This window comes from Lithobates pipiens, unplaced genomic scaffold (genome assembly GCF_037356315.1).
Source record: "Lithobates pipiens isolate NorthernLeopardFrog02 unplaced genomic scaffold, aLitPip1_a1.2 Scaffold_8, whole genome shotgun sequence".
Lineage (NCBI taxonomy): Eukaryota > Metazoa > Chordata > Amphibia > Anura > Ranidae > Lithobates > Lithobates pipiens.
Window position 1 is genome coordinate 549372190 of NW_027507903.1, and position 27794 is coordinate 549399983.

Sequence of the window (27794 nt, forward strand, 5' to 3'; positions counted from 1 at the left end):
TTAGTTGTTGGTTCTAGACAAAGTGAGTTGAATTCTTCCAGAGTTTTAACCGTACCCCACCCTGCTAAAGCAACGTGTAAATTACTATTTTTGTTAGTGACAATGGAAATGGAAGTTGAAGGAAACAACCCATAAAAAAAATTAGTGGTTGAGCTGCGGTTCCTCCTGTCCGACATTGTTCAAAACTGCTGTGCAAAATAAGTCCAATAAGTCTGAAAATGTCCATATAAGGTCTAGGAATCGATACAGAGGATAACAGAAAAGTCCATCAGACAACAAGATATCCGTGTGACATGTAGCACTGGGTTCTGTTTTGGAATCTCGCCATGGCACATTGTTCATTGGCTGCAGGGTGTTGTGCAGGTCCAGGGCCTGGGGCTATCCGTATGAACCCAGAACCTGAAGACCCCAACAATGATGGGCAAAACCTGATGCCTGGACCCAGTGTTGTGGACAGGCGAGACAGGGTCACCCTTTAACTCTGATGGTCATCTTAAAAGCAGGTGGGGCTTGCTTGGTATATATTCACTTTACAGTTTGAATTTCTCAAACTTGATGCTAAATCTCAACCACTAAGATATTGGTCTTCGAGGGATGAGTGGATGTTAAATCACACCACCACCACACATTACCACCATTTCTGTCTAGAGTCTTTATAATGTACTCGGGGTGCTTCCTCCCGCCCTTTTTTCACAGGGACTTCTCTACAGGATAGTCTACACCTTGGTTACAGCATCTCCTTCTGGACATGCTTACCCTATAATCCATACCCTACAGGAAAATACCTTTAGTCATAGCTAAGCCTCAAGCCTGGCGATAGAAAGCCAGAGCAACATCCCCTCTGAAGGCCTGCGCAATACACAACCTCAGAATGACTGTGCTTTTATTGTATTGGGGCAGGAACTAATTTTGACACCAGTGTCTATATCTGAATTTAGTTCCATTTAAGGCACGCAATTGGCAGCCCACCTGACAAAGTCAGATTTTTCTGCTTTTACAGTATTGTGCAAAGGATTTAGGCTGGTGTGAAGCAATGCTCTAAAGAATACTTTCGAAAATAAATATTTAGTTTTTTTTATCAATTTACACAATTTATCCACAAGGTGAACGAGGATAAGACATTTTTTTTTAAAATCAATATTTGGTGTCATACATTTACCTTTAAACCAGCATCAATTGTAGAATTGTATTTTGTAGGATTAGAGTCAGGTGTATGAATATCAAATTATACCAAGCAGGTGCCAATGACCATTAATTTCATATGTAGGGTGAAAACTTTATTAATGGAAACAGCTGTGTAGGAGGCTTAAACGCGAGCGAGGAACAGCCAAACTCTGCTCCTAAAGTGTGTTTGTGGAAGACCGTTTCATGTCACAGATCATACACCATAGCAAGACTGAGCAGAGCAACAAGACACAGGTTAGTTCTACTGCATCAGAAAGGCCTCCCCCAGGCAAAGATTTCAAAGCAGACTAGGGTCTCGGCATTTGCTGTTCAAGCTCTTTTGAAGAAGCACAAAGACAATGTTGAGGACCGTGGCCGCAATGGTCAGCTAAGAAAACTTAATGCAGCAGATGAGACACATCATGCTTCCTTTCGACTTCAGAAAATATCCAGCAGTGCCATCAGCACAGAACCAGTGTGACCCAGGTACTACACAGGTATCTGTCGGGAGAGGTGTGACCAGAAGTCTTCATAGAAAAGGTGCATCCAAAAAGCCGCACTCTGACGTGGAAACAAAGCTAAACTATTCAACTATGCACAAAAACATGGGAACTGGGGTGCAGAAAAATCGCAACAGGAGCTGTGAACTGAGTCAAAATGTGAAATATTTGGCTGTAGCAGGAGACAGTTTGTTCACCTTAGGCCAGAAGAACGGTACAATAATTGTCTGCAGGTAACAATGAGACATGGTGAAGTTTCCTTGCAAGTTTGGGGCTGCATTCTTGCAAAATGGAGATTTGGTCAGTATCAATGGTATCCTCAATGCTGAGGAATAAAAGAAGATACTTGTCTATCATGCTTTACTATCAGGGAGGGGATTGATTGGCCTCAAATTTATTCTGCAGCAGGACAACAACCCCAAACATAAATCCAATGTCATTAAGAACTGTAAAGAAGAACAAAGTCTCAGAAGTGATGGTTTTGGAGCAGAGAGGAGAGCAGAGAGTGCGTGATGGAGGCACATAAACTGACCATGGTGCCAAATTACACAGCACAAGCACTGCGCTGTATAACATGCTTTAAAAGGACAGAATACATTAAATTTTTTGGGTTAACAAACACTTTCATTTACAGCATTTTTCCTCACCTGTCTAAAACCTTTGCACAGTAGTATATGTCACAATTACTTGGACGGTTAACAGCTTTAATACCATTATCGCTGTCCAGGGCCAAAGTTGGATTCCAATGTGTCCAGCCTAGAAATGTAAAGAGGACCAGGAGGCAGTGGAAATTTTATTTACCCTCGGGCTCCTATATACCTAAAGATGCAGATGCATGCAACAAGCTTGCTAATATGGATTTGTTCACTTCTGCTGTGCTGAAAATCATTAGCAAAAAAGAATCCCTCTCAGCAACAGTCATGAGAGAGATTAGTAAGACCTGTGGCCTCACCACTTACTGGTATGGGGGATGTAGCAATTTCACAGTGCACTCAAGTAGGGTGCAGGTGTCCACTTTGCAGAATATATGATAGTTCTGTAACTTAAGGCACATACAATAACAGTAACGGTGTGTTAGGCACAACGTGTGCAATCTGCAAGCAGATCAGGGGATATAGTGTTATTTGAAATGATCATCAGACCTGTTTAGGATGCAAGGAGTCAAAGAAAAGGGGTAATGCAGATATCCAATCTTGAGGAATCCTGTCTGCATGGGAAAAAAAGAGTGAGCACAGGATAGAATTTTCAGATATTCATGTTAGCAGTCATCAAACGGGATAATCGCATAAGCATAAAAACCCCAACAGGGCCTGAGACCAATGACGTCAGTTGCGGTGTTGTCTAGGTTGCTCTCCAAAGTGGGTATCCAGCCAGGCCATAGCTTTTTTAGGGTAGGAGCAAAAAGTGAGCTTTGCCTTCATGGATGATGCGCAATTTAGCAGGGAATAGCATCGCATAGGGGAGGCCCTCGTAGCGCAGGTCTTTTACCGCCGCATAAGACATGCGCTGGCGTTGCACTTCTGAAAAATCAGGGTATATGTAGATGGTGTTGCCGTTGAACTTAAGTGGACCTTTTTCTCTGGCAAGACGCAGTATAGTGACTTAGTCACGGAAGTTGAGGATTTTGGCAATGTGCACGCTCTATATCAATGCATGGGAGAGCAGCCCCAACCCAGAATCTTTCAGGGCGGGAACCCTCCGATTGGTCGGAGAACCGCACAAATCTGAGATTGTTCCTTTGGGAGCGATTTTCCAAATCGTCCAATCTAGCTCTGAGGGTCACTAGCACATCTGCGGCCATGCATACTGTCTCATTCAAAGGATGCTGTCAGGGCTGGCTTAGCCCTTCCTTCTCTGGGCTGGCTGCTCAGCTGTCAATTAATTGCCAGCTCTCATCTCTCCACAGTTACCCAGCTGTCCCTGATCCTGCTCGTCTGACCTGCCTACTTAAAGCTGTCCAGCTCACTTCATCTCTGTCTTCGCCTTGGTCACAGCACAAGATACCATCTCCTGCGGTTCTGTTTAAAGACTGGCTTGCTGACATCCCTTCTGGCTCCTTATCCTGCTTGCTTTTGCTCCACTATGATCCCTGACTTCTGGCCTGGCTGTTTACCTAATCTGGTTATTGAACTCTGGACTGGCTGACTACTCGATCCGGTTACTGGACTCTGGCTATGCTTTCACTACGCTTACTCTTTACTTTTTTATTTTTTATTAATAAACAAGTGTGATTTGATTGTATTTCTGTCTCGGTCTGATTCATGGTTTCTGACAGTAGGCGAAGGCCATGAATTCAGAAGATAGTCAATCCACTTGTTGGTAATATTTTTTCCAGATTGGATGAGCAAGATTACTGCATGGATCAGTTTGCCTTGGCATTACAAACGTTCCCGAGCCGCACGGCTCACCTGGAATCCCCCACTGTGGCTGCTCCGGTACAACCCGAGTCGCAGGCCAGGCCGTCCCTGCTGCTGCGCCAGTCTCTGTGCAGGCACCTGCCTCGAGTATTACCTCTATAAGAGGCATGTTTGCTTTCTTTCCTCTTCCCCAGCGATTTGGGGGTGATCCAGTTCAATGCAGAGGGTTTCTCAATCAGGTTGAGATATACTTCGAGATCCTGCCCCAGGCATTTCCCACGGACAGAAGCAAAGTAGGTTTTTTGATATCTTTGCTTTCTGAGAGAGCCTTGGCCTGGGCGAACACTATGGAAGACGCAAAAACCTGTTGTCTTGAGTTACCCTGAGTTTGTGGCCTCCTTTTAAAAGGGTATTTGACATTTGCGCACACTCCGCTTCTGCTGCCAAGTGCCTTATGTCCATCAGAATAAGAGGACTGTTGCTGACTAGGCCATTGAATTCCGTACTCTGGCAGCAGAGGTTGCTTGCAACAATGAGGCCCTCATGGCTGCTTTTTCTCATGGTCTCTTGGATTCCATCAAGGATGAGATAGCCCGAGATATACCCAATGTGCTGGAGAGCTTGATCTCGTTTGCCATCCTCGTTGACTCCAGACTCCGAGAGAGACTTTATTTTAAGGAGCGCTTGTGGAAGCCTCCTGTACGTTTGCCTCCCAGCTTTGCAGTCCCACCTATGCCTCCCTCACCTCCCATGCCCCCTGGTACCGAGTTGGTCAGTGAAGAGGAACCCATGCACCTGGGCTTCACGCATCTCTCTGCAGATGAGAGCCTTTAGGATGAGAGAGAGATTGTGCCTTTATTGTGGCCAGGCAGGTCACTTTTTAAAGTCTTGTCCTACCCGTCCAGGGAACGCCCAAACCTTGAGGTCCTGTCATGGACAGACCTTAGGTGGCTTGTTTCCTCCCCAGTTATGCAGGATAAGCCCCTGGTTTCGGTCACCCTTTCTTGGGCTGAGTCATCCTTCGAGATACAGGCTCTAATCGACTCTGGGGCTGCAGGCCTGTTTATTGATGCTGCATTTGTTTCGTAGCACTCGATTCGGCTGCAGCTCCGTGACACTCCACTTACCATTGAGGCTCTTGAAGGGAGATCTTTACCGCCTGACCATGTGACTGTTCTGTTGCCCATGGCCGTAGGGGCTCTTTACCATGAGATAATTCAATTCCAAGTTATTTCCTCACCCAGATTTCCGCTGGTTATTGGTTATCTTTGATTACAGAGGCACAACCACTCTTTTGATTGGCTCCATGCTGAGGTTCTCTCCTGGTCACCACAATGCAGTGAGACATGCTTCCTGAAGGTATCCAAGGTCCTGTGTACCTCTTCACTCTCCTCCCTGCCGGAGGAGTACCGCGATTTTAGCGAGGTCTTTGACAAAGGTCAAGCTGGTAGTTTGCCTCCGCATCGGTCTTATGATTGCGCAATTGACCTTCAACCTGGTGCTATACCCCCTCATGGCCGCGGTTACCCTTTGTTGGTCTTGGAGGATAAGGCCATGGAGGAATATGTTGCAGACGCTCTTTCTCGAGGTTTCAACCGCAAATCCTCGTCTCCTGCTAGTGCTGGTTTCTTCTTTGTGAAGAAGAGCAGTTAACTGAGACCTTGTATAGATTATAGGGATCTCAATCGTGTCCCCGGAGATTTGTTGCAGTTATGTGTGGTGGTTTATCTCAATGAAATTCTCATATTTTCCAAGTCCCTGGAGAGCCACAACACAGATGTCTGTTGTGTGCTTCAGAGACTAAGTGAAGACAATCTCTATTGTAAACTGGAGAAATGTGAGTTCCATTGTGAACAGGTTACATTCCTGTCATTTCCACTGCTGGTTTTTCGATGGCCCCATAGAAATTTTCGGCAGTCCTACAGTGGCTTTGACCCATGGGTTTACATCCTCTGCAGCGTTTCCTGGGCTTTGCCAACTACTATCGGTAGTTTATGCGCAACTTCTTGTCTCTGGTGAAGCCCCTGACTGACATGACCAGAAAGGTCGGTAACCCACAGATTTGGTCTCCGGAGTCCATTAAGGCCTTTGAGAGTCTCAAGGCTGCCTTTGTTTCTGCTCCTGTGTTGGCACATCCTGATCCCACGTTGCCTTTTATCCTAGAAGTTGATGCTTCTGAGACTGGAGTTGGCGCCCTTCTGTCTCAACGTCCTAACTCTGAGAGCGCTATGCATCTGTGTGGCTACTTTTCCAACAAATTGTCACCTACTGAGTGCAATTATGAGATTGGTGACAGAGCTGTCAGCGATCATTTTAGCCCTGAAATATTGGAGACATCTCCTTGAAGGTACCACTGTGCCGGTTCTCATTCTCACTGACCATAAGAATCTTACATTCTTGTCTGAGTCTATGCGCCTCTCTCCCAGTAGGGAGCAATGGGCTCTTATCTTGAGTTTTAATTACATTCTCATTCTTACCTGGTACTAAGAATGTAAGGGCTGATGCCTTGTCACGACAATTTTTCTCCACTTTCAAGTCGAGTCGGTTTCTGTGATTCCTCCTGATCGTATCTTGGCTACGGTTTATACCAGTCTTCTCCTTTGGGTGACACAATTTTTGCTGCTCAGGTACATGCTCCTCCTGAGAAACCTTGTGACCGCTGCTTTGTCCCAGAGAGTTTCCGTACTGCCGTGCTCCAGACTTGCCATTCTCCCAAGGCAGCTGGTCATCCTGGGAAGAATCAACCCATTTGGGCCATTTCCCAAAAATGTTGGTGGCCTAGTCTACGGGCTGATGTTACTGCCTTCATAGCTGCCTGTTCCTTGTGTGCTCAGAGTAAGGCTCCACGGCACCTTCCAGTGGGCCTCCTACAACCCATACCTAATGGAGAGAGGCCCTTTCATTGTGGAGTTGCCCAACTCCCAAGGCAACACTGTTATCCTTATGGTGGTTTACCTGTTCTTAAAGATGTGTCATTCTGTGAAATGTGACATTTCTGGTGAGCGGGAAATATTGGCACGTGGAGATATCTTTGATATCGATTGAAGCCAAAAACTCCCCTCCTTGCAGGATGGAAACAACTGATCGGATTGACTCCATGCGAAAGGATCGGATATTTAAGTGCTGATTCAGATCTTTGAGATCTAGAATGGGTCTTACCTCTCCATTTGGTTTTGGAACCGTGAAAAGGTTTGAATAAAAACCTGTGTCCTATTCCTCTAAGGGAACCTCTGATAACACCAACTGGGATAATAGATGATCCAGAGCTAGAAAGAGAGACTTCTTTTTCTCTGGAACCTGGGAACTTTTGATCTTGGAAAACAAGGAGACGGAAATTCTGGGAACTCTAGTTTGTAACCTAGAGAAACTGAAGAAGCCACCCATCTGTCTTGAAATTGTTCCTGCCAAATCTTTGAAAATTGCAGGAGCCTTCTCCCCACCCGAGCGAGCGGGGTGCACCTTCATAAGGAGGCTTTAGGATTCTGTTTTGTGGGCTTTCTGCCCCAAGATCTCTTTTGAACCTGGTGCTGCCCTTGGAGTCTTCCCTTTGAACCCAATGGTTGAGGCCATCAAGACTGCCCAGGGGCTGATGCCCCTGACGCAGGTGAAAAAGCACGCTTAAAGGAGAAATGTTTGAACTTCTCATTTACTGGTAAAAGAGCTTTTTTCCACTAGAGATCCTTTGGATGTGTTTATCCAGATCGTCTTCAAATAGCCGTTCACCATGAAAGGGGAAACTGGCCAAGAGGTTTTTATTTATTTATTTATTTTTTTTTTTTAACACGGTGCTTCTGCTGACCAATTTTTCAGCCACAGAACTTTGCGAGAATGCACTAGTCCAAGCATAAGCCATGAGACTTGGATAGAATCTTTCATAGCATCTACTGTGAAACATAGATCATCTGATACACATTGCTGGGCCTTCTGATCAGGCACAATCTTAAGTATCTCCATAAACTGTTCCTTAATGGACTGAGATACAGCAATTGCCACAAGAACTGGCTGCGCTACTGAACTTGCTAAAGACATATTGCTTTTTAAAAGAAATTCCAACTTTTTATCTGTTGGATCCTTTAACATTAGCGCACTATGCACCAGACATGTGAGTCTGTTGTTCACTGAGGCAATTGCTGGACCCCCATTTCTTATAGAAATCCTCTTCCATAGGATGAAGTGTGGAGAATTTTTTTGGAGGATAATATTGTTTATCCAGATGTTCCCATTCAGAATACATAAGCTTTTTTAGTCATGAATGAATAGGAAAGACATTCCCAGATGGGGTAGGATTTAATGATCCCAAACCAGAGGTGGGTTAATCCAGAGCCTGCACTGCAGGCAGCAAAAAGGTTGAACGAACCAATTTAGTAAGAGCGCACAAGCAACCTGTCTTGTGATGTTACTCCCTTTATATTAGGATCCTCAGAAGAGGATATATTAGTATCTTCAAAATCTCTTGGAAGATCTTCCTGATCCCCTGCCCCTCGCACCTCAATAAGAGGGTCCTGAGCACTGGATGAGGATATGCTACGTTTAGACCCACTATGGAGAGATATCTTGGCATCAATCTTCTTTTCCAAATTACAAACGGTAGAAGAGAATAACCTCCTGTGTGATATATACAGGGACTGAAGTGTCAAGCAGCTGCAACAACAGTTTCCCCTGACGGCTCAATCTGACCAGACGTATCCCTCTCAGGGGAGGATGACATTCATTTGGAAATGGATTTAGTTTGTTGTGAAACCATTGACCCCTTAGAACCCTTAGAGTAGTTCCTGGTCCCTCTTCCACTGCACAAAGCAGAGGCACTACCAAAAAAAATGTACACTGCTAGGTTATATTCCAGTGCTATAAGTAATAATTGGTAAAAGGAATGCCTGTGTCACCAACCTGAAGTAAGCCTGCTCATGTGTCCCTCCATGGCCAGCAACAGCTACACACGCAGTGCTTTAAAGACAGCTGATATGGGGGGGGGGGGGGGGTGGTTTAAAACCACTGCGTAGTGGGCGTGCGATTTGTTGTGTGTTTTTTAAAGGAATGCTTTCGGCATATAGGTCCCCCGAAGGGGATAATTTCAACATTGGGGGCGCAGGGGAAGTACTAGTCCCCCCTTACCGGAGGATCTGCTTGTTGTGGCCGGAGAGGAGGAGGAAATGAAGGCTTCTGATACAGCCCCAAGTGGTGACACATAGGCGCTGCGTTATAACGTAAAAGGAGAAATTCATAAGAAAATTTCCACTTGCCTTTCCTATCTGGGTTCTCTGAGATAAACCCAATCTTCACCCTTCATGGTGGCTCCGAAACCTTCAGGAACAGGGGAACCTAGAGGTTACCCACAAACCTGGACCTGCAACAGCACCCTGCCAGTAAAACTTTATAGCCTTACTACCAAAAAGTACTGGATCCCAGGGTCCAGCTCTCTAAAAGAGAATCATTTGAAAGCAAAACCTTGTTTCTTTGGACACAAGGCCCAGGTACCATTCCTTTAGCCCATGAAAGGACATCAGAACGGATCCGGTCAGCATGGCTAGCCCCAGCAAGGATTGCTTCCAATGGGCCTCGGCACAGCACATCTTTGCTTGTGACCAACACGTTAGACACTGGCGAAAAAACTGAGGACTCCCAGTAGTGGGAGGGGTTATATAGGGAGTACACGTCTTGCCTTAGGGCGTGCCAGTGTCCATCACATATCAGTGGCACTATAACCCACATCTTAAGTACTATGGCTCTGTGTCCTCTGATGTATGAAAAGAAAGCAGCAGCGTTCTGTCTGTTCTGTGAGTTCAGCAGGTTTGCTGCTGCTTTTAAAATTCTACATCAAAACAGTCCGTTGGATTTCTAAATAGTGTATATCACCAAATAAGCTCCGTTAACTGTTAAAAATAAGTGTAAAATGCAAGACTCTGGTGGGTGTAACAAGATGTCCGCTTGTCGCTTTCCGTTACAAATTCTGACGGGTCGCTTAATTTGACAAAACACTGGCAGCACTCATATGTTTATTTCCCAAAGACATCCTCTGGATATGATGCTGAGCACGTGCACTCAACTTCTTGGTCAACCACGGCGAGGCCTGTTCTGAGTGGAACCTGTTCTGTTAAACCGCTGTCTAGTCTTGGCCACTGTGCTGCAGCTCAGTTTCAGGGTCTTGGCAATTTTCTTATAGCCTAAGCCAGTGGTCATCAACCCTGTCCTCAGGGCCCACCAATAGGCCAGGTTTGCAAGATAACTGAAATGCAACACAGGTTATATCATTTGCTGCTCAGTGATTGCAGTATTCTAGTCTGCATCTCCTCAAGGTAATACATAAAACCTAGCCTGTTTGTGGGCCCTGAGGACAGGGTTGATGACCACTGGCCTAGGCCACCTTTCTGTAGAGCAAAAATTCTGATCCTCAGAGTTCTTTGCCATGAGGTGCCACGTTGAACTTCCAGTGACCAGTATGTGAGAGTGAGTGTGATAACGCCAAATTTAACACACCTGCTCCTCATTCACACCTGTAACACTTAATGAGTCACATGACACCGGGGGGGGGGGGGGGAGGGGGGAGGCTAATTGTGCCCAGTTTGGGCATTTTGACAGCTTAGACATTAATGACTGTGTTGAGTTATTTTGAGGGGACAGCAAATTTACACTGTTATACAAGCTGTACACTCACTACTTTACATTGTAGCAAAGTGACATTTTTATTTTTTGTGTTGTCACATGAAAAGATATAACAAAATATTTACAAAAATGCCAGGAGTGTACTCACTTTTGTGAAATACTATATATAATGGCACTGCAGTACTCAGAATAGGCATGTTTCAGTTTTTGTCAATTCTTTTTCTGGACCCTCTGGCTTTGCTTTCCCTGCAACACCCTGTGCATCTTTTTGTTCTCTCCGGCCTATGGAAAACCACTCTTTGAACCCATCAAATTGGCATTTTTAGTTGCTATCACGTTTGTCAAGTGTGTCTGAATTTGTGGCTCTTTTGTAAGGAGCCATTTCTCATTCTTCACAATGGCAAGGTAGGCTTATCACCAAAAAGATCCTTTTTTCCTAAGGCAGTATCAGCATTACATCTTGACCTCGATCATGATGTAGTTTTATTATCCCTATGCCCTGCTTCAAGGTACCCAGAGGAAATGTCTCTCCATTGCCTAGACATAGAGCCAAAAAAAGTCCAACAGTTTTGATTGGGTCATCCTGCTTCCAAGTCCATTACCACTTGATGGATAAGATGTCCGAAGGGAAAAGCTTACCCTCCCAAGGACAATTCCCCTCCTTTTATGCAATAGCTGCACCTTGATGGTTGGAATTTTCGGGACATCCTGTACCAGGCCTCTGTGACCCAGCTTTCTAAGGCTGCCACCTGGTCCTCTGCTCATAACTTTTCAGAGTTCTACAAGGTTCACATCCGGTCTTCTGCTATTGCAGCTTTCGCTGCAAGGTCCCTGCAGCAGCAATCTGAAGTTGGGTCTGTCAACCATTTTTGTTGGCTAGGAATACTCTGCTTTTATCTTGTACTGTATGATTAAGATGAGGGGAACTTTGGCTTGCCTGTAAATTCCATATCTGAGTACAGTACATACACAGGCTGCCCATCATTTGTATTCCTTAGTTACTCCTGATTACTTGCTGCAAAACTGAGGACCCACAAAGTGGGGTAGGGTTATAGGGGATCTACCCAGGAGATTTGTTTTCAAAAGCACACCAGTGTCAAATTACCTGAATGTATGAGACCTTGTACTGTAGTCCAAAATATTAATATAATATTAGTCAATATTCAGTCAACGTGCTGAATTTCTTTTATTCACTTGATTTGGGGGTCACTTCCTATCTAGAACATCAGCGAAGAGTTTGTGTGTTACCTGCATTTGTATGGCTACCAGTGACCCAGAAACACCGTACTGGTAGATTTATTGACTGACATGCCTTTTATTGTGTGTTTGTGTATGTGTTGCTGTTTGCATTTAGCAGAGGCATTCGATTGTAAGCTCTGCTAAGGGAGAAATGTTCGTATTGGTTAAACATGCTGTGTAATATGTTTCCATATTATTGTTGCTTTATTTTACCAATTAGAAACATGGTTTTCAGAAAGTCTGACATACCATTTTCTTTTATAGGGAACCATTAGTTAAACTAGGCTCTAAAGGCACTCCCACTGCACTTGGCATAAATTTAATAAAAATCATCTGCAAGAATGAAGCTGTGTATCAGTACCATGTCACCTTTACGTAAGTATTTTTATTTTTTTTAATTGCCTGACACTGATAAAAACCTTAAAAAAAGTGTGTATAATTTGGTTAATATATAAGGTTTAAAAAAAGGCAATTTATTATTAAACATCTATATGCAGTGGTAAATATAAATAACCAGCTATATAGTTAGGTGGCAAAACCTCAAATCCATTCTGAGGATGACAGAAGAGATATACTGTATATACTATTAGAGACTCAGACTGTGAAACAGTGAAACAAATTTATATAGATATAGAGAGATAGAGATTTTTTTTTTTAACTAGGAGTCAAACATGAAGCTATGTGATAGGGGGGATATAAATCTTTTATAATAAAGTAGTACTAAAAGCTGAGACTTTTTTTTTTTTTTCCATGGATATAATAATTTTATATATAATGCACAAAACTGGAAAAAGTTTACTTTAAATTTAATTTTAATGCCTTCCATTACTTCCAGTCTATCGGCGTCCACTTTCTCTGGGTTCAGATGCTGATCTTGCCTCACACAGTCATTAAATCGATTTTTTTTAAAGGCCTCTTTCACGCTGACTTCCCGTTCAGGCCCGCCTGTCAGTTTTTCAGGCGGACCTGAACGGGTGCTCCATAGAGGTCTATGGAGCGTCGGATGTCAGCGGTGACATGTCCGCTGACATCCGACCCGCTCCGATCCGAAAAAGTGTAACGGAGGAAAAAGCTATTTTTCCATCCGTCTGCGGATCGGATCGGGTGACGACGGGCACTGCGGTCCATCGTCATCCGATCTCCCATAGGGGAGAGCGGCGCTGTGACAGATCCGTCCCTGCGCAGTGTGCAGAGACGGACCGGTCATCTCCCTGCTCAGCGGGGATCGAGCCCCGCTGAGCAAACGGATATCCACGGGGCGGATCAGAACTGATCCGCCCCGTGTGAAAGGACCCTAAAACCAGAAACCTGTCATACTTGCCTGCCCTGTGCAAGGGTTTTCACACAAAAAAACTGTCCCATGAGGCATTGCTCCGCACACATACACATTCACAAGTTCTCAGTCATTTACTGACATGTATGGACAGTGTACTAAGCTGTATGTGTGCTGCACTGTATTTCCTCATATGTAAACAGATAATGCATTCTGTATGCAGGTCAACTAATCAGCTGGCCGATTAATTGATTATTAAAATAGTTATTAATTTTAATAATTGATTCGTTGTTTCGGCCCTATTCCCATAGTGCAATTTTATGATCTGTACATTTAGATATCACATGAAATTGGATGTTTTTGGTGCTTGCAATGCTATTAGTCATCTTTACAGATGACAACCAAGGATAAATATTGGTCATAGAGCATTTTATCTAATGCCTGTTAACCCACAGATCTTCCTGGTGACATAGAATTCCTAATTATTTCTTCTAAATCCACAGTGGAGCTGCATTTGAGGCTAGTCAATGATAAACCAGGTTAGAGGTGGGCTCTCACTAGAGGAGTAACATCTTTGGGGGACTGATTGCATGAATAGAGAAGCCCGTGGGAAGGATGCGGTAAAGAAAAAGTGCTAAGTATTCATAGACCCTGGGTCATAGACTCACAGTTGAGCTGCAATTGACCCTGGTCAGTGGATACTAGTGCATACTACTTTACTACAAGTATACCCCTGTATACACATGATGATTTGTCTGTTACCAGTCTGAGACACAAGATCTTTCCTATTTTTGTTGTTGTAGATGTCTTATCTGTCTTTTTGTCTTCACAGACCCAATGTGGAGTGTCGCAGTATGCGGTTTGGCATGTTAAAAGATCACCGCTCAGTGACTGGACAAGTGACTGCTTTTGATGGTTCTATACTTTATCTACCAGTCAAACTTTCACAGGTACCAGGAACATGATTTCACAGCACTGCCAGCTCATAAAACTAAGGCCAGCTAGTATTGTTATTTTGAACATATCTGGCTTATGCATTCTTTGCAAAGGTTATGCAAAAACATCCAATTGACAACAATGTGTAGTATCCCATTGGAACTAGTCCGTCTAGTTTGCTCTAGAAAGAAAAATCCAAGATTTGACCGGTTTCTGTGTGTTATTGCACTTTTGACCGATTTACTTAAGAGTTGTAAAGGTACCTCTTTTTTTGCATAAAAATAACAAACCTGTTATACTTACCTAGTCTTTCCAAGGGTTTTTCATAGAGTAGCCCCGATCCTCCTCTTCTGGGATGTTCTGCCGGTGCTCCAGGCCCCACCCCTTTATCGGGTGCCGCCACAGAGACACGCTTTCCCTGGGGGCACCTGTGCCAACAAGCTCCATAGTCCCACTGCTGCGTCCATTGACTGTCACCGCATGGCGCTGTCCGGCGGCCATCTTGGATGTGGGAAAGCCTGTATTCCCCTGGTGAGCTTCAGAAGCCATCTTCTTTAGGATCTTCTATTTAGTTACATTGGCAGCTATTTTCTTGAAGCCTGAGCGCTCTTTTCGCCACAATTCTCTTGTGGCAGCATTACATGTGCTCTCACTTTCTGTTTCCTGTGTCCACTGTGTGTACAGAATGCTGGATGGCTCCTTGCTGAACACTGAAGCTAGCTCTGCAGAACGTTTCACTGCTGTTATAAGCAGCTGCTGCATACAGTTTTCTCCTCTCTGCAACTGGGAACCTCCTAGGGACTACAGGCACTGCTGGTGGCATTCACAGAACGCCCCAGGGTGGTGAGTCTAGCGCTAAGTACCTCCCTGGAACCGCAAGCCTAACAAGCCTGCGACCAAACGTGCTACCGCATGAAGGTTTGCCCCCACCCAGTTATCGGGTGGGGGGGTCGTCTTCGGAAGTTTGCAGCCCGGTAGACCTCCCAGTTATCCGACCAATGGGTCTGCGATCTGATTTCCACAAGCTACAAGATAGTTTCTCTCTTGGCCGCCAAACAGATTCTTCCCCTCCAGCATACCCGGGCCCTGTTGGGAGCAGTAAGGGACTTGCTGAATCTCAGGGGGTGATTGTACCCCTTCCGGAATCGTAACGCTTCCAGGGGTTCTACTCAAATCTGTGGTTCCCAAGAAGGAAGGGGTACGTCCAATCTTGGACTTGAAAGCCCTCAATCACTTTGTAAAAGTGCAGAGATTCAGAATGGAATCAGTTCGCTCAGTTGTCGCTGCACTCTATCAAGGGGACTTCCTGGCATCCTTGGACATCCAGGATGCTTACCTGCACATACCCATTTGCCTTCGGCATCAAAAATGTCTGCGTTTGGCAGTAGAGGAAGCCCACTACCAGTTTGTGGCTCTTCCTTTTGGCCTGGCATCAGCCCCCTCGAGTCTTTTCCAAAGTACTGGCTCCAGTATTGGCGTTGCTGAGGCAGCGTGGGATCTCAATCGTGGGTTACCTAGACGATCTCCTCCTGAGAGCATCTTCCACCTCAGAATTAGAGGAGGATGTGGCAATCACCATGCAGACCCTGCAAGAATTTGGGTGGCTGTTGAACCTAAAGAAGTCGGTGATTGTACCAACTCAGCGTCTGGAGTACCTGGGGTTGCTTTTGGACTCCAGGGAAGCGAGGGTTTTTCTCCCCTCAGACAATTTGCTGACTCTCAGATCTGCGGTCAAACTACTGATGAACTGCAAGTGGTCATCGCTCCACTTTTGCATGCGGGTGCTGGGGCCTTCGAGGCAGTACCTTATGCCCAGCTCCACACCAGAGTCCTGCAGAAAGAGATCTTGACAAAATGGGACAAATCTCCATTGTCCCTGGATCGGCAGATCCAGGTGAGCCAGCCAGTCAGGGACTCCCTGACCTGGTGGTTGAGGTCCCCAGTGATTCAGTCCGGAAAATCGCTCCTTCCTCTGAAATGGACGGTGGCCACTACGGACGCCAGTCTGTCCGGCTGGGGTGGAGTGATGGGGATTCAGTTGGCTCAGGGCCTCTGGTTGACTGAAGAATCCAAGTTGCCGATAAATCTGCTCTAATTGATAGTGATCAGGCTGTGCCTCCACACGTGGTCGACATGTCTTCAAGGGCGTCCGACCATGATAGTCAGACAACGCATACATAAATCACCAAGGGGGAACAAGAAGCTCAGCCGCTGCTCGGGAGGTCGCTCACATACTTCGGTGGGCAGAGCGACACGCTCTGGCCCTGTTGGCCATCTACATCCCGGGGGTGGAAAATTGTCAGGCGGACTATCTGAGTCGACAGATGCTGGACCCAGGAGAATGGGCATTGCATCCGGAGATATTCAGGCTGCTGTGGCTGAGATGGTGCACACCACATGTGGATCTATTGGCCTCCCAGCTCTATCGGAAGGTGCCGAGATTCTTGTCCAGGACAAGAGATCCGTGAGCAAAAGCGTCAGACGCGCTGGTGGCTCAGTGGAATCAGTACCAGGTGATGTATGCCTTTCCTCCGCTGAAACTGTTGCCACGTCTGCTTCGCAGAATGGAAGCCGAGGGGATTCCAGTACTCCTGATTGCTCCAGATTGGCCTCAGTGGGCCTGGTACGCAGACCTGGTGCGCCTGGTGGCAGATGCTCCCTGGCGAGTGCCGTTGAGAGAGGACCTCCTATCTCAAGGTCCAATCCTTCACCCTGCTTTACCATCACTGGTTTTAACGGCCTTGCTATTGAAAGCCAGGTATTGAGGAATCGGGGTCTGTCGGACTCTGTGATTCCAACTATGTTGAGGGCACGGAAATCTTCTTCCAGGAAGACATACCATTGTACGTGGAAGGCTTACATCTCCATGTGTTAGGAGAAAGGGTGGCATCCGCGCTCCTTCTCTATATCCAGGATCCTGCTCTTTCTTCAGCAAGGTGTAGACCAGAGGTTGGTGTTGAGCACCATCAAGGGGCAGATTACAGCTCTGGCTGTCTTTTTTTCAAAACCCTGGCGTCTCACTCATTAGTGAGTACCTTTGTGCAGGGGGTGCGACATGTAGTCCCTACGGTGCGTCCTCCGTTACCACCGTGGGATTTGAACCTGGTGTTGGCGCTTCAGAAGCCGCCGTTTGAGAATATCAGGGAGATTGCTCTGCTGACCTTTTCACAGAAGGTGGTCTTTCTAGTGGCCATCACATTAGCCAGGAGGGTTTCGGAACTGGCGGCCTTGTCCTGCAAGTCGCCTTATCTGGTCACCCACAGGGATAAGGTGATGTTGCGTCCGCAACCGTCTTTTCTACCTAAGGTGGTCTCTGCCTTTCATATCAATGGGGACATTGTATTGCCATCATTGTGTCCTAAGCTGAAGCACCCCAAGGAGGTGGCCCTTCACGCTCTGGATGTGGTTAAGGCTCTAAAGGTGTATTTGTCTGCCACAGCTTCCTTTTGGAGGTCAGACTCACTGTTTATTTCGGGGGCTGGTCCTAAGAAGGGCATGGCGGTCTCGTCGGCCACCATTTCCAGGTGGATCAGACAGATTGTAGTCCAAGCCTACGCCTTGAAGACGCAGGTGCCTCCCCTTTCCAGTCACGGCTCACTCTACAAGAGAAATCGAAAAGTCTTGGGCCTTCAGACACCAAGTGTCGGTAACTCAGGTGTGTAAGGCGGCGACCTGGTCGTCTGTCCATACGTTTACCAAGTTCTACAAGGTAGACGTCAGTGCATCGGCTGATGCCTGTTTTGGCCGCAAAGTTTTGCAGGCTGCCGTGTAGTTGCATTTGAATTTTTCTTGTTTTTCAAAAAAAAACGCAGTACTGTTTTGGTTAATGCACTGTTGCATTACTTCTGCAATGTTGCGGTCTTGGGGATCACTCCTGTTGAGGATAACCGGTTATATAGTGGTGTTTTTCCACTCACTGCTTTTTTTTGGGGGTTTAATTTCACTAGTTCCCACTTGGCATGGTGGATGAAGTTTTTATGCTGTTTTTTCCACCCCTTGTTTGGCACTGCTTGGGGATGTCCCATTTAGTTAGAGGGGAGCTGTGTCGGTCGGTGAATATAAGAGAAAATAGGATTTTTTGTACTCACCGTAAAATCCTTTTCTGTGTAATTCACCGATCGACACAGCACCCACCCCTCCTTTTTTCTACATTCTACTGCTTGTTGACGTACTGAAGCTGCTAGGAGCAGTGGGAAGGGCTGATGGCACAGGCCCGCCCCCCCTGGGGCGGGATTAAAGTTCTTTGTATTGTGTAACAATTTTGCCTAGTTTCATCTAATGGCAGGCTATACAACCCATTTAGTTAGACCCCTTTCACACTGGGGCATTTTTCAGGCGCTTTAGCGTTAAAAAAAAAAAAAGCGCCTGTAAAGCGCTTGAAACAAGCTGCAACTGCAATCCCAATGTAAAAGCCTGAGTGCTTTCACGCCGAGATCCCTTTCACACTGGCGTTTTTCAGGAGCTTTAGCTTTAACTTGAATCGGCGCTTTATGAACGTTTTTCGGGCGCTGACATTGTGAAAGCTCTTAAAGCACTTAGGCATTCACATTGAGACTGCACATGAGGCTTCTTTCAAGTGCTTTACAGTCCCTTTTTTTTAACGCTAAAGCGCCTGAAAAACGCCCCTGTGTGAAAGGGGTCTTACAAAGAGGAGCTGTGTTGGTCGGTGAATTACAGAGAAAAGGATTTTACGGAGGGTCCTAAAAAAAGACAGGCAGCTACGAGTTCAACTATCTCGAGGTGGATTCACCAGGCTATCATCCAGGCGTACGAGTTGAAGCACAGGATTCCACCTAGAGATTTGAAGGCACATTCCACTAGAGGGGTTACTGCATCATGGGCAGTGCATCGACAAGTGTCTATGGCTCAAGTCTGCAAAGCAGCCGCTTGGTCTTAGGTTCACACGTTCACCATGTTTTACCAGTTGGATGTTAGATCTCAAAAGGAGACCGTTTTTGGCCACAGCATGTTGCAGGCAGCCTTATAGGACCGGGGGCCGGTTTTGACTTGTATAGGTTATGTCTCCCTCCCCTCAGGTGCATTGCTTTAGGACATCCCAGATAATCATGAATAATGTGTCCTATGATGTACAATAAAGTAACATTTTTTTTTTTAATACAGCTTACCTGTACCTTTTCTTTGAGTACATCATGGGACACAGATCCCTCCCTCTTTTCTGGGACCTTCATTACTTGCTACAAAATGGAGGTAATTCCCACATGGGAGGGGTTATATGGGAGGAACCTTCTTGCTATTGGTTGCCACTGTCCAATCACCTAGAGGTAGCGTATAACCCAGATAGTCATGAATAATGTTCTGTTTTCCGTGATGTACTCAAAGAAAAGGATTTTACAGGTAAGCTGTATTAAAAAATCCATTTATTTACCTTGTACATTTCTTTTGTTTGCAGACTGTCGAGGTGGAGAGCGAACGCCGCACTGACGGACAGAAGATCAAAATCACAATACAAATGACAAAAATCCTGGAGCCCAGTTCAGATTTGTGCATTCCCTTTTATAATGTGGTGATAAAAAAGTAAGGATAATTTTTAAGGAGATATGGGTATCCTTTTCTACACCACTGCATTATTTTTGGGAGAACATAAGCTTAGATCTACCTATAGATTGAACAAGGTGGTCTGATGCTTAGGTACCCTCCCACTGTGCTTAGGTGATAGAAAACCTACTAGATACCTAGCCTAAACTACAACAAATTCAACTTGGGTAAGTGTGCAGTACGAGATGAGGGAAGGGGGAATAACGGGGGGGTGGGGGGGGGAGGTTTATGTACACAGGTGATGTGAAGCTAGTGCAAGTTTATCAGATTAGAAATTTTATTGACCAGGACAGATTAACCTGCGCCATTTACACTTCTCCAGATGGTATACCCGCTCATCTGCATGTGCCTAGTTCACATCCATGCTTCTAAAAATAGGATATGGTGATTGTATGCAATGTAATGTGTTTTCATTGAATGATTCTTACGCAACTTAGCATGAACAGGAAAATTGTGATCAAAGTTTAAACAAGTGCACGTTTTAAACATACAAAAAGGAGTGTAATCTCATTTAATCATTTTATGATGCTAAACATCCTTTCACACTACTAACAAACTTTTGAATAAAAACAGGAACTCCTGGTACACATCATTCTTTATCGTACATCACGGGACACAGAGGACCATAGTATTTACTATGTGGGTTATAGGCCACCTTCAGGTGATGGACACTGGCACACCCCAAACAGGAAGTTACCTCCCTATATATCCCCTCCCATACCATGAGCACCTCGCACTTTTCGCCAGTGTCTAAGGTGTTGGTCACGAGTGAAGATGTGCTCTGAAGAGCTCCGCTGGAGGGATCCTTGCTGGATTTAAACAGCCTCCATAGACTGGATTAATCCAAAGTGCCACTGAGGCTAAGGTGGCCGGTACCCGAGCCTCGTATACAAAGTTTTGCCTGTAACGCTTCTCCAAGGACTGGACCCCGTGACCCAGGGCTTTGGTCATGCTTACATTACCTAAAGTTTTTTCTGGTGGAGTGCGATTACAGGTCTAAGGGAGTGGAATCCTGATAAAAAAGGACCCAGTCCTTGAAGGTTTGCTAACACAGCCCGCTGGGATGGGTGAAGGTTGCATCTGTGTGTTCATTCAGCAGAATCCTGAGGCGAGGGTAAGGTAAGTGAAGAAGCCTAGGATCTAAAAAAAAAAGTCCACCTATGATTTTCTTCTTTAGGGAAAAATGTTGTCATCCCTTAATTCTCCACTAGAGGGAGTATGTGCACATACCTTGACAGGACCTGTCATACCATATTCCTATCACAAGGTATGTTTACATTCCTTGTAATAGAAAGAAGTGATCCAAAAATGTCTAAAAGTAAACTACAATTAAAAAAAAAAAAATAGAGAGCAATAATTTTGGCCCTAGACCTCCTCTGTAACTCAAAACATGTAACCAGTAAAATTTTTTAAAGCGTCGCCTATGGGAATTTCTAAGTAGCGAAGTTTGGCGCCATTCCATGAGCGTGTGCAATTTTGAAGGGTGACATGTTAGGTATCTATTTACTCAGTGTAATGTCATCTTTCACATTATGCAAATACTTCGGACTAACTTTGATTGTTTTTTTTTAAACACACAACTTTTTTTTTCCCCCCCAAAAAAAGTGTTTGAAAAATTGCTGCGCAAATACCGTGTGAGATAAAAAGTTGCAACAATCGCCATTGTATTCTCTATGGATTTTGCAAAAAAATAAAAATTATATATATAATATATTAATGTTTTAGGGTTCTATGTACTTCTCTAGCAAATAAATGATTATTTTTACATGTAGGAGAGAAATGTCAGAATTGGCCTGGGTTCTCCAGAATGCACAAAGGTGCTCCCTGCATGTTGAGCCTCTGTATGTGGTCATGCTGTGTAAATGTCTCGCACGTGGTATTGCCATACTTGGGAGAAATCGCAGAATGTGTTTTGGGGTGTAATTTGTGGTATGCATATGCTGTGTGTGAGAAATAACCGGCTAATATGACAATTTTGTGAAAAAAGAAAAAATGTATCTTGATTTCTCTTTCGTTCATTGACAGACACAGCTCCTTTAAATCTTGACCATAGGGTTATCACGCCACCTTCAGGAGAGGACTAGGCAAAACATTTAATACCATGTAAAAACAGCAAAACTGCATAGCTCTGCCCAGGGGATGGCCCCTCTGGCTATAACCTCTCAGCCTGCTTCCTGCAGCTTAGTTTTTTTTCTGCCTAGTGAAGAAGGACCTAGGCTCCCTGAAGGGACCATGGCTCCTGGGGATTTTTGGATTTTCCGCAAGATTTTGATTCTGTGATCTATCAACAGCCGGCTGGGTGACAGGCTGGATAATGTGGATCCTTGTAGTCTCCCCAGCCTGGCCATTGAGCGTGAGCAGGTAATAGCTACGTGCTAGGTCAGCCACGACATACCCCTCCTGCTCCAGGGGTCGGCCGGTGAGCTATATGTTCCGGGGCATACATATGACCGAACTACTGCTGTCTTTTGTCAGTGTGCCGTGGCCATCAGCCACCCCGTACTGCTCGAGCGATGGGTCTGTAGTTAAATGCCTCCAGCTATCCCGACCAGATGGGTAAGTACATCTCTCCCTGCCTCCGCAGGATAGAGCAGCTGAGCATTCCCTGGGAGGTCGATTAGGGGGTCTCTCGTTCTCCCTTTCCTCTCACTATTCCTGTTTTACCTCCTCCCCCTGTGGGGGATGCTGCATGACTGGGCCTGAGGTGCGGTGTTTGTACCTGGGCCTGGGGTCCTCCGGTGGGGGGGTTCTCTGATCCTTGACAGGGGCGACGGTGCCTGTTTGGATCCATTTGTGGTCTTTTGCCTGTTTTTCTCTGCTGTGTGGTGCCCATGTAAAGGATTACCTCAGAATGTGCTGTTCTATTGTCTTGCGGCCGCTGCCATTTTCCTGTAGTTTTTTTACACGGCATGGCTGTCAGCCATTTTCTAGAGGTCCTACGGCCATTTTCCTGTTTTCTATACATGAACAAGTGGCGGCCATTTTCTTGTAGCCTCCGTGCGTTTTTTCCTCCATTGCTGGGTAATTTTACCTCAAAACAGCTCGATTTTTCTTTCTGGGTACCTGTGACTAGACACACAGCAGTGGCAGCACGGCACAGCACTCAGTCAGGGTGGTGAGTTCTGTGGTGGGGCCCATCAGTCTGAGAGCAGCTAGGAGGGTGGGATTGTGTACCTTGTCCTAAGTCCCCAAGTGTGGCAGACGAGGTGGGTCAGCATAGCGTCAGAAGCTAACGCTTCTTCCCCAGATATCCCTGTAATTGCAACCGGCTTACCTGAAAATAATGCAGTGCCTATGGACGCTTTGTCCGCGGTCCTGGAAACGTTCGTTGCCAGGGTGGAGGTGGCGTGTGGGCGCAAGGGGGGTAAAAAAGTCCCCTAACCTCCCCTTCCTCTGGGGAACGGTCTGATTCAGACTCTGGCCCCGCGGTGACTGGCGGCCCCTGTTCTGACGTTTCAGAGGATGCAGACCAGGACAGTGAGGATGATTCCATGTCCGGGTCAGCGCAGGAAAAAGCGCTAGTTGGAGCACTTGTCACCGCTGTGCGGAATACCCTAAAAATACAGGATGCAGCAGGATCTTCTGCTGAGGTGTCGGCCCCTTTTGGCTCCCGTAATCCGACCCGTTCACCTAAGGTGTTTTCGAATTTGAGTTATTTTGATAAGTTCATCTACAAGGAATGGGGAAACCCGCAACGGACCTTTTCAGTCCCCAAAAACTTAATGGTGTGCTACCCCTTTGCGGACAGCCTTCTCAAAAAATGGTCAGCTCCTCTGGTCGTGGACCCCCCAGTATCTAGATTAAATAAAGTAACCACCATCCCGGTTGAGGGGAATCCTGCATTCAAGGATCCTACCGACGGGCCATTTCAGTCCCAAGAATAGCGGTGCATTACCCCTTTGAGGAGAGCCTCCTTAAAAAATGGCTCCTCTGGTCGTTGGCCCCCCCGGTATCCAGGTTGAATAAACTAACCACGATTCCGGTAGAAGGAACTCCTGCATTCAAGGACCCTACCGACAGAGCCGAGGCCGTGACCCGGTCCGTGTTTACGGTAGTGGGTCAGCATTACGACCTGTACTGGCCACAGCCTTGGTGTCGCAGACGCTTACTGAGTGGGCAAAGTTATTGCACCGTGAATTGGAGAAACAATAGTCTTCCCCCAGTCTGCATAGAACTAGCAGACCAGTTGGTGCATGGCCTTAAGTATGTCTGATGCAGCCCTGGATACAGTCCCCATGCTACGGTGCCTGATTGGCTGAAATGCTGGTCTGCGGACCAAGCTTCAAAAAAAAAAGTTCTGGTGGATTTGCCCTTCCTTGGTGAGAGGCTATTTGGAGTTTTGCTGAACGACATGATTAAGAATGTTACAGGTGGGAAGAGCACGTTACTACTAGCAAGGGCCCTCCTTTTCCACTCAAACATTTTTTTCACACGCCCTGGACGTCAGGTAAGCGCTTCCAGTCCGACAGGCCGTCTGCTAATGGACAAAAGCGGTCCTGGTTTCACAAGAGCCACAAGCCTGCGAGCAAAAGTACTACCGCTTGAAGGTTTGCCCCGCCCCATACACGTGGTAAAGAGCCTCCTTCGGAACGGCTATTTGGGGATGATTTGAACAAATACATCCAAACAATTTCTAGTGGGAAAATTACTCTTTTTTTCCAGTCAAAAGAAAGTATAAACACCCTTCATTTAAACGGGGTGTTTTCTCCTGCGCCAGGGGCTTCTGCCTCGAGGCAGTGGCGACGACCTCCGCCTTCAGACTCTAGAGGAACACCTCAGGCTCAGGCCCAGGCTCAAAAGAAGTCCTGGGGCCGGGAACCTGCAAAGCAGAATCCTAAAGCCGCCTCATGAAGAGGCAGCCCCCCTCCCCCCGCCAGGGTGGGGGGAAGACTTCTGCAGTTTTCAGTTGTCTGGCAAGAGGACATTCAAGACAGATGGATCATCTCCACGGTATCTCTGCGGTACAAGCTGGAATTTTGGGACTTTTCACCATCTCATTTCCTGAGGTCAAACGTTCCCAAAGATCCTGAGAAATCTGTTTCTTTTACATTCACCGCCTGACACAGCTCCTTTCTTATACCATTGGTTGTTACGCCACCTTCAGGAGAGGACTAGGCAGAACATGTTAATGTTATAATAAAACTAGAACTTTCTAGTTCCGCCCAAGGGGGCGGTCCCTTAGGTAACAACCCCCCAGCCTGCTCCTGCAGCCCCAGTTTTTTTTCTGCCTAGTGAAGGAAGGAGTTACGAGTATCGCATATAGTGTGGGGGTATTGGGGCAGCTGTTCACGCTAGCCTCCTAGGACCGACCCAAACCAAAAAAATGTTGGTTGGACTATACCGGTACTTTTGATTCAAAAAAGAGATAGACATAAAAAAGAGATAGACAATACACAAAACATCATTATTAAAATCATGGTACACCCCAAAGTTTTTATCATTTACAGATACTCAAAGTAGAGTTCAGTTCTAGTGGCGTACAGGGTCTCCTCTACTAGTTTCGCGGAACACCCGCTTCTTCAGGAGGATATCTCTATAGATTGTAATAAATAATATAAAGACCATTATACAATCAACCAGGTAATGTATAGAAAAATCGAAACATCATTTGAAAAGTAAGTATACATCATTACATAAGGGAAATAACGAGATCAACTCACCCAAAATTAAAAAAACAGAGCTTTGAAAAATAACAGGAAACGGACCCCTATATTCCCCCTACTGCGGACATGGGGGATTGGTTAGGCAGCTCCAATAAAAATAAAAATAAAATACTTGATTTGTTGCAGTTGAAGAAAAAAAAAAAGGGGGGGGGAGGAGAGGAGGGGGGTAAAGGGGACAAAGGGGGAAAAGGAAGGGAAGGGTAGGAGGTGAAAAAGAGGGGAGGGGGGAAAAAGGGGGGGGGGGTATAAAAAAAAAAAAAAAAAAAAAAGTCTTCCTTTGCCATTACTCTAATAAAGACTTACCAAGCAAAACTATATAGATATATACCCGGTCACGATATAAGTAACTCCAAAGGTTGCAATCAATCAAGTTTTGGGTTGCAGTTGGATAGATAAACTAACCGATCAGATAGAAAGGCAAATCGCAAATCCATCTATAGGTAAACAAATCGATGCCATTAAAGCGGGAGTCCGCCGTTTTTTTTTTTTTTTTTTTTTTAAAGCCAGCAGCTACAAATACTGCAGCTGCTGACTTTTAAAATAAGGACACTTACCCGCCTAGCTCGCTCGCGATGTCTGCACCCGAAGCCGAACTCTCGATCGTCTCTCGGGTGCTGCCGCCGCCATCTTGGGTATGGGAATCAGGAAGTGGAGCTTCGGCTTCATTTCCCGGTTCCCTACTGCGCATGCGCGAGTCGCGCTGCGCAATAAGGATGGTCCCGCTGCCTCTGGGATCTGTGTGTTTCCCAGCAGGCAGCGGGGGACTTTCGGAAAGGGGCGTAGATCTACGCCCCTTTCCGCAGATAGCTATGCCGGAAGTGGGTGCAGTTACCTGTACTGTACAGGTACCTGCACCCTCCTCCCCCCTGAAAGGTGCCAATTGTGGCGCCGGAGGGGGGGGAGGATTCCAATGAGCGGAAGGTCCACTTTAGGGTGGACCTCCGCTTTAAAAAGGGTATTAAAATAAGTAAATATAGGGCTGGGTCTCCCAAGAGACATTTACCTGATGGTGCAGATTATAACTTCCGGTCGGTAGAACAGTCCTCCCTAACCTGCCCACACAGCGGACTAGTGCCTGCTATATGGGCTCCCCGACGTGCATCACGGCAGGCGCCCGCCGGCGGGAATTTGGCGGCGCCTGACGTCATGCAGTCATCGCCTCCACACTGCGCAGGTACAGTGTAACATACACTGCAGTGGAAGTGCGCAGGGAAGATTGAAGGAGAGACACCGGTAAACCGGATGTCTCTAATCTACCCCTGCAAGCCATGGGAGAGAACAATCCCATCCCAGGCAAGGAGGGGCACATGTCCGCCGAAGAGGGGAAATTGAGGAAGGGGTACCGAACGAGAAAAAGAAGGGAAAGAAAAAAAAATAGTTTTTTGACCTATTGGGTGAGAAAAAATCCAAAATACATATAAAGAAAAATTACAGCATTGGAAATATAATATTACAATGATATAGACACTATATCAAAATAATTTAGAAGGAAAATTAGAAAAAGAAATGTGTGAGTGTGTGTGTGTGTATATATATTATATAAAAAAAGACGGAACCCATTTTTTCTAATTTAGAGAAAGGGTTTATAAGAAATTGTCTCGTTGAGACCTGGAGGGTGGGTGGCATTGAGTCGTTCGATCCAGAGGGTTTCCCTCTGTAGGATCGCTCGGTCCCAGTCGCCACCCCTTGGGTTTGGAGGGATCACTTACCAAGACTTAAAATTGGATGACAGAGGTATCAAAACGATGGTGAAGACTTGTATGTCTCCCGATTGTTGTAAGTTTTCCACTGTCCGAGTAATAGAGATGATCTCCAATTCGTTGTCTAAATTCCCGAATTGTTTTTCGAATATCTAATGCATTGCATCTACATATCATTATATATACAATGTCCCTAGTGCCACAATCAGAAAAAGTACTTGGTAAAAATAATTCACCATTTGGTAGGGTAAACTTTTTTCCCTCCATAACCCAAGGGCAACGAGAACAACCATTACATTTGTATGTGCCCGAAGGGGCATAAGATGTCTGACTATTGGGTGTATAGTGGCTACGTGTTAAATGATCACGTAATGAACGTGCTCTACGAAATATTAGTTCTGGGTTAGAGCGTAAATGTTTAGTTAAGATATGGTGGTCAGTAAGGAGATGTCAATTTTTACTTAGGATACCGCAAAGAATTTGATGATGAGCAGAATATGTTGTAATAAGTCTAACCAAATCCTTATCTGTAGTTTTAGGACGTTGATGTAATATTGTACTACGGGGGCATGACACAACTTTGTTAAAGGCTCTCCTCAAACACTTAGAGTATCCTCTCAATAATAAACGATCCCGCAAAGTGTCGGCTTGTATTTTAAAATCTGTATCTAAAGTACAATTTCTGCGTAAACGCAGGAACTGCGCAAAAGGAATACTACGTATTAAGGGTTTCGGGTGAGCACTAGTAGCGAACAAAAGGGTATTAGCCGCAGTGGGTTTACGATAAAGGTTCGTATAGAGGGTGC

General features: G+C 45.7%; 1 protein-coding gene across 2 annotated transcripts in view; it reads left to right on the forward strand.

Moving 5' to 3' along the window:
- PIWIL2 (piwi like RNA-mediated gene silencing 2) overlaps positions 1-27794 on the forward strand; it is a 666930-nt gene that overhangs the window by 224866 nt on the left and 414270 nt on the right. For both annotated transcript variants that reach the window (XM_077469839.1, XM_077469840.1), the window contains exons 6-8: positions 12125-12235; positions 13966-14083; positions 19480-19604. In XM_077469839.1, the coding sequence (XP_077325965.1) occupies positions 12125-12235; positions 13966-14083; positions 19480-19604 (354 nt within the window). The remainder of the gene's footprint in view (positions 1-12124; positions 12236-13965; positions 14084-19479; positions 19605-27794) is intronic.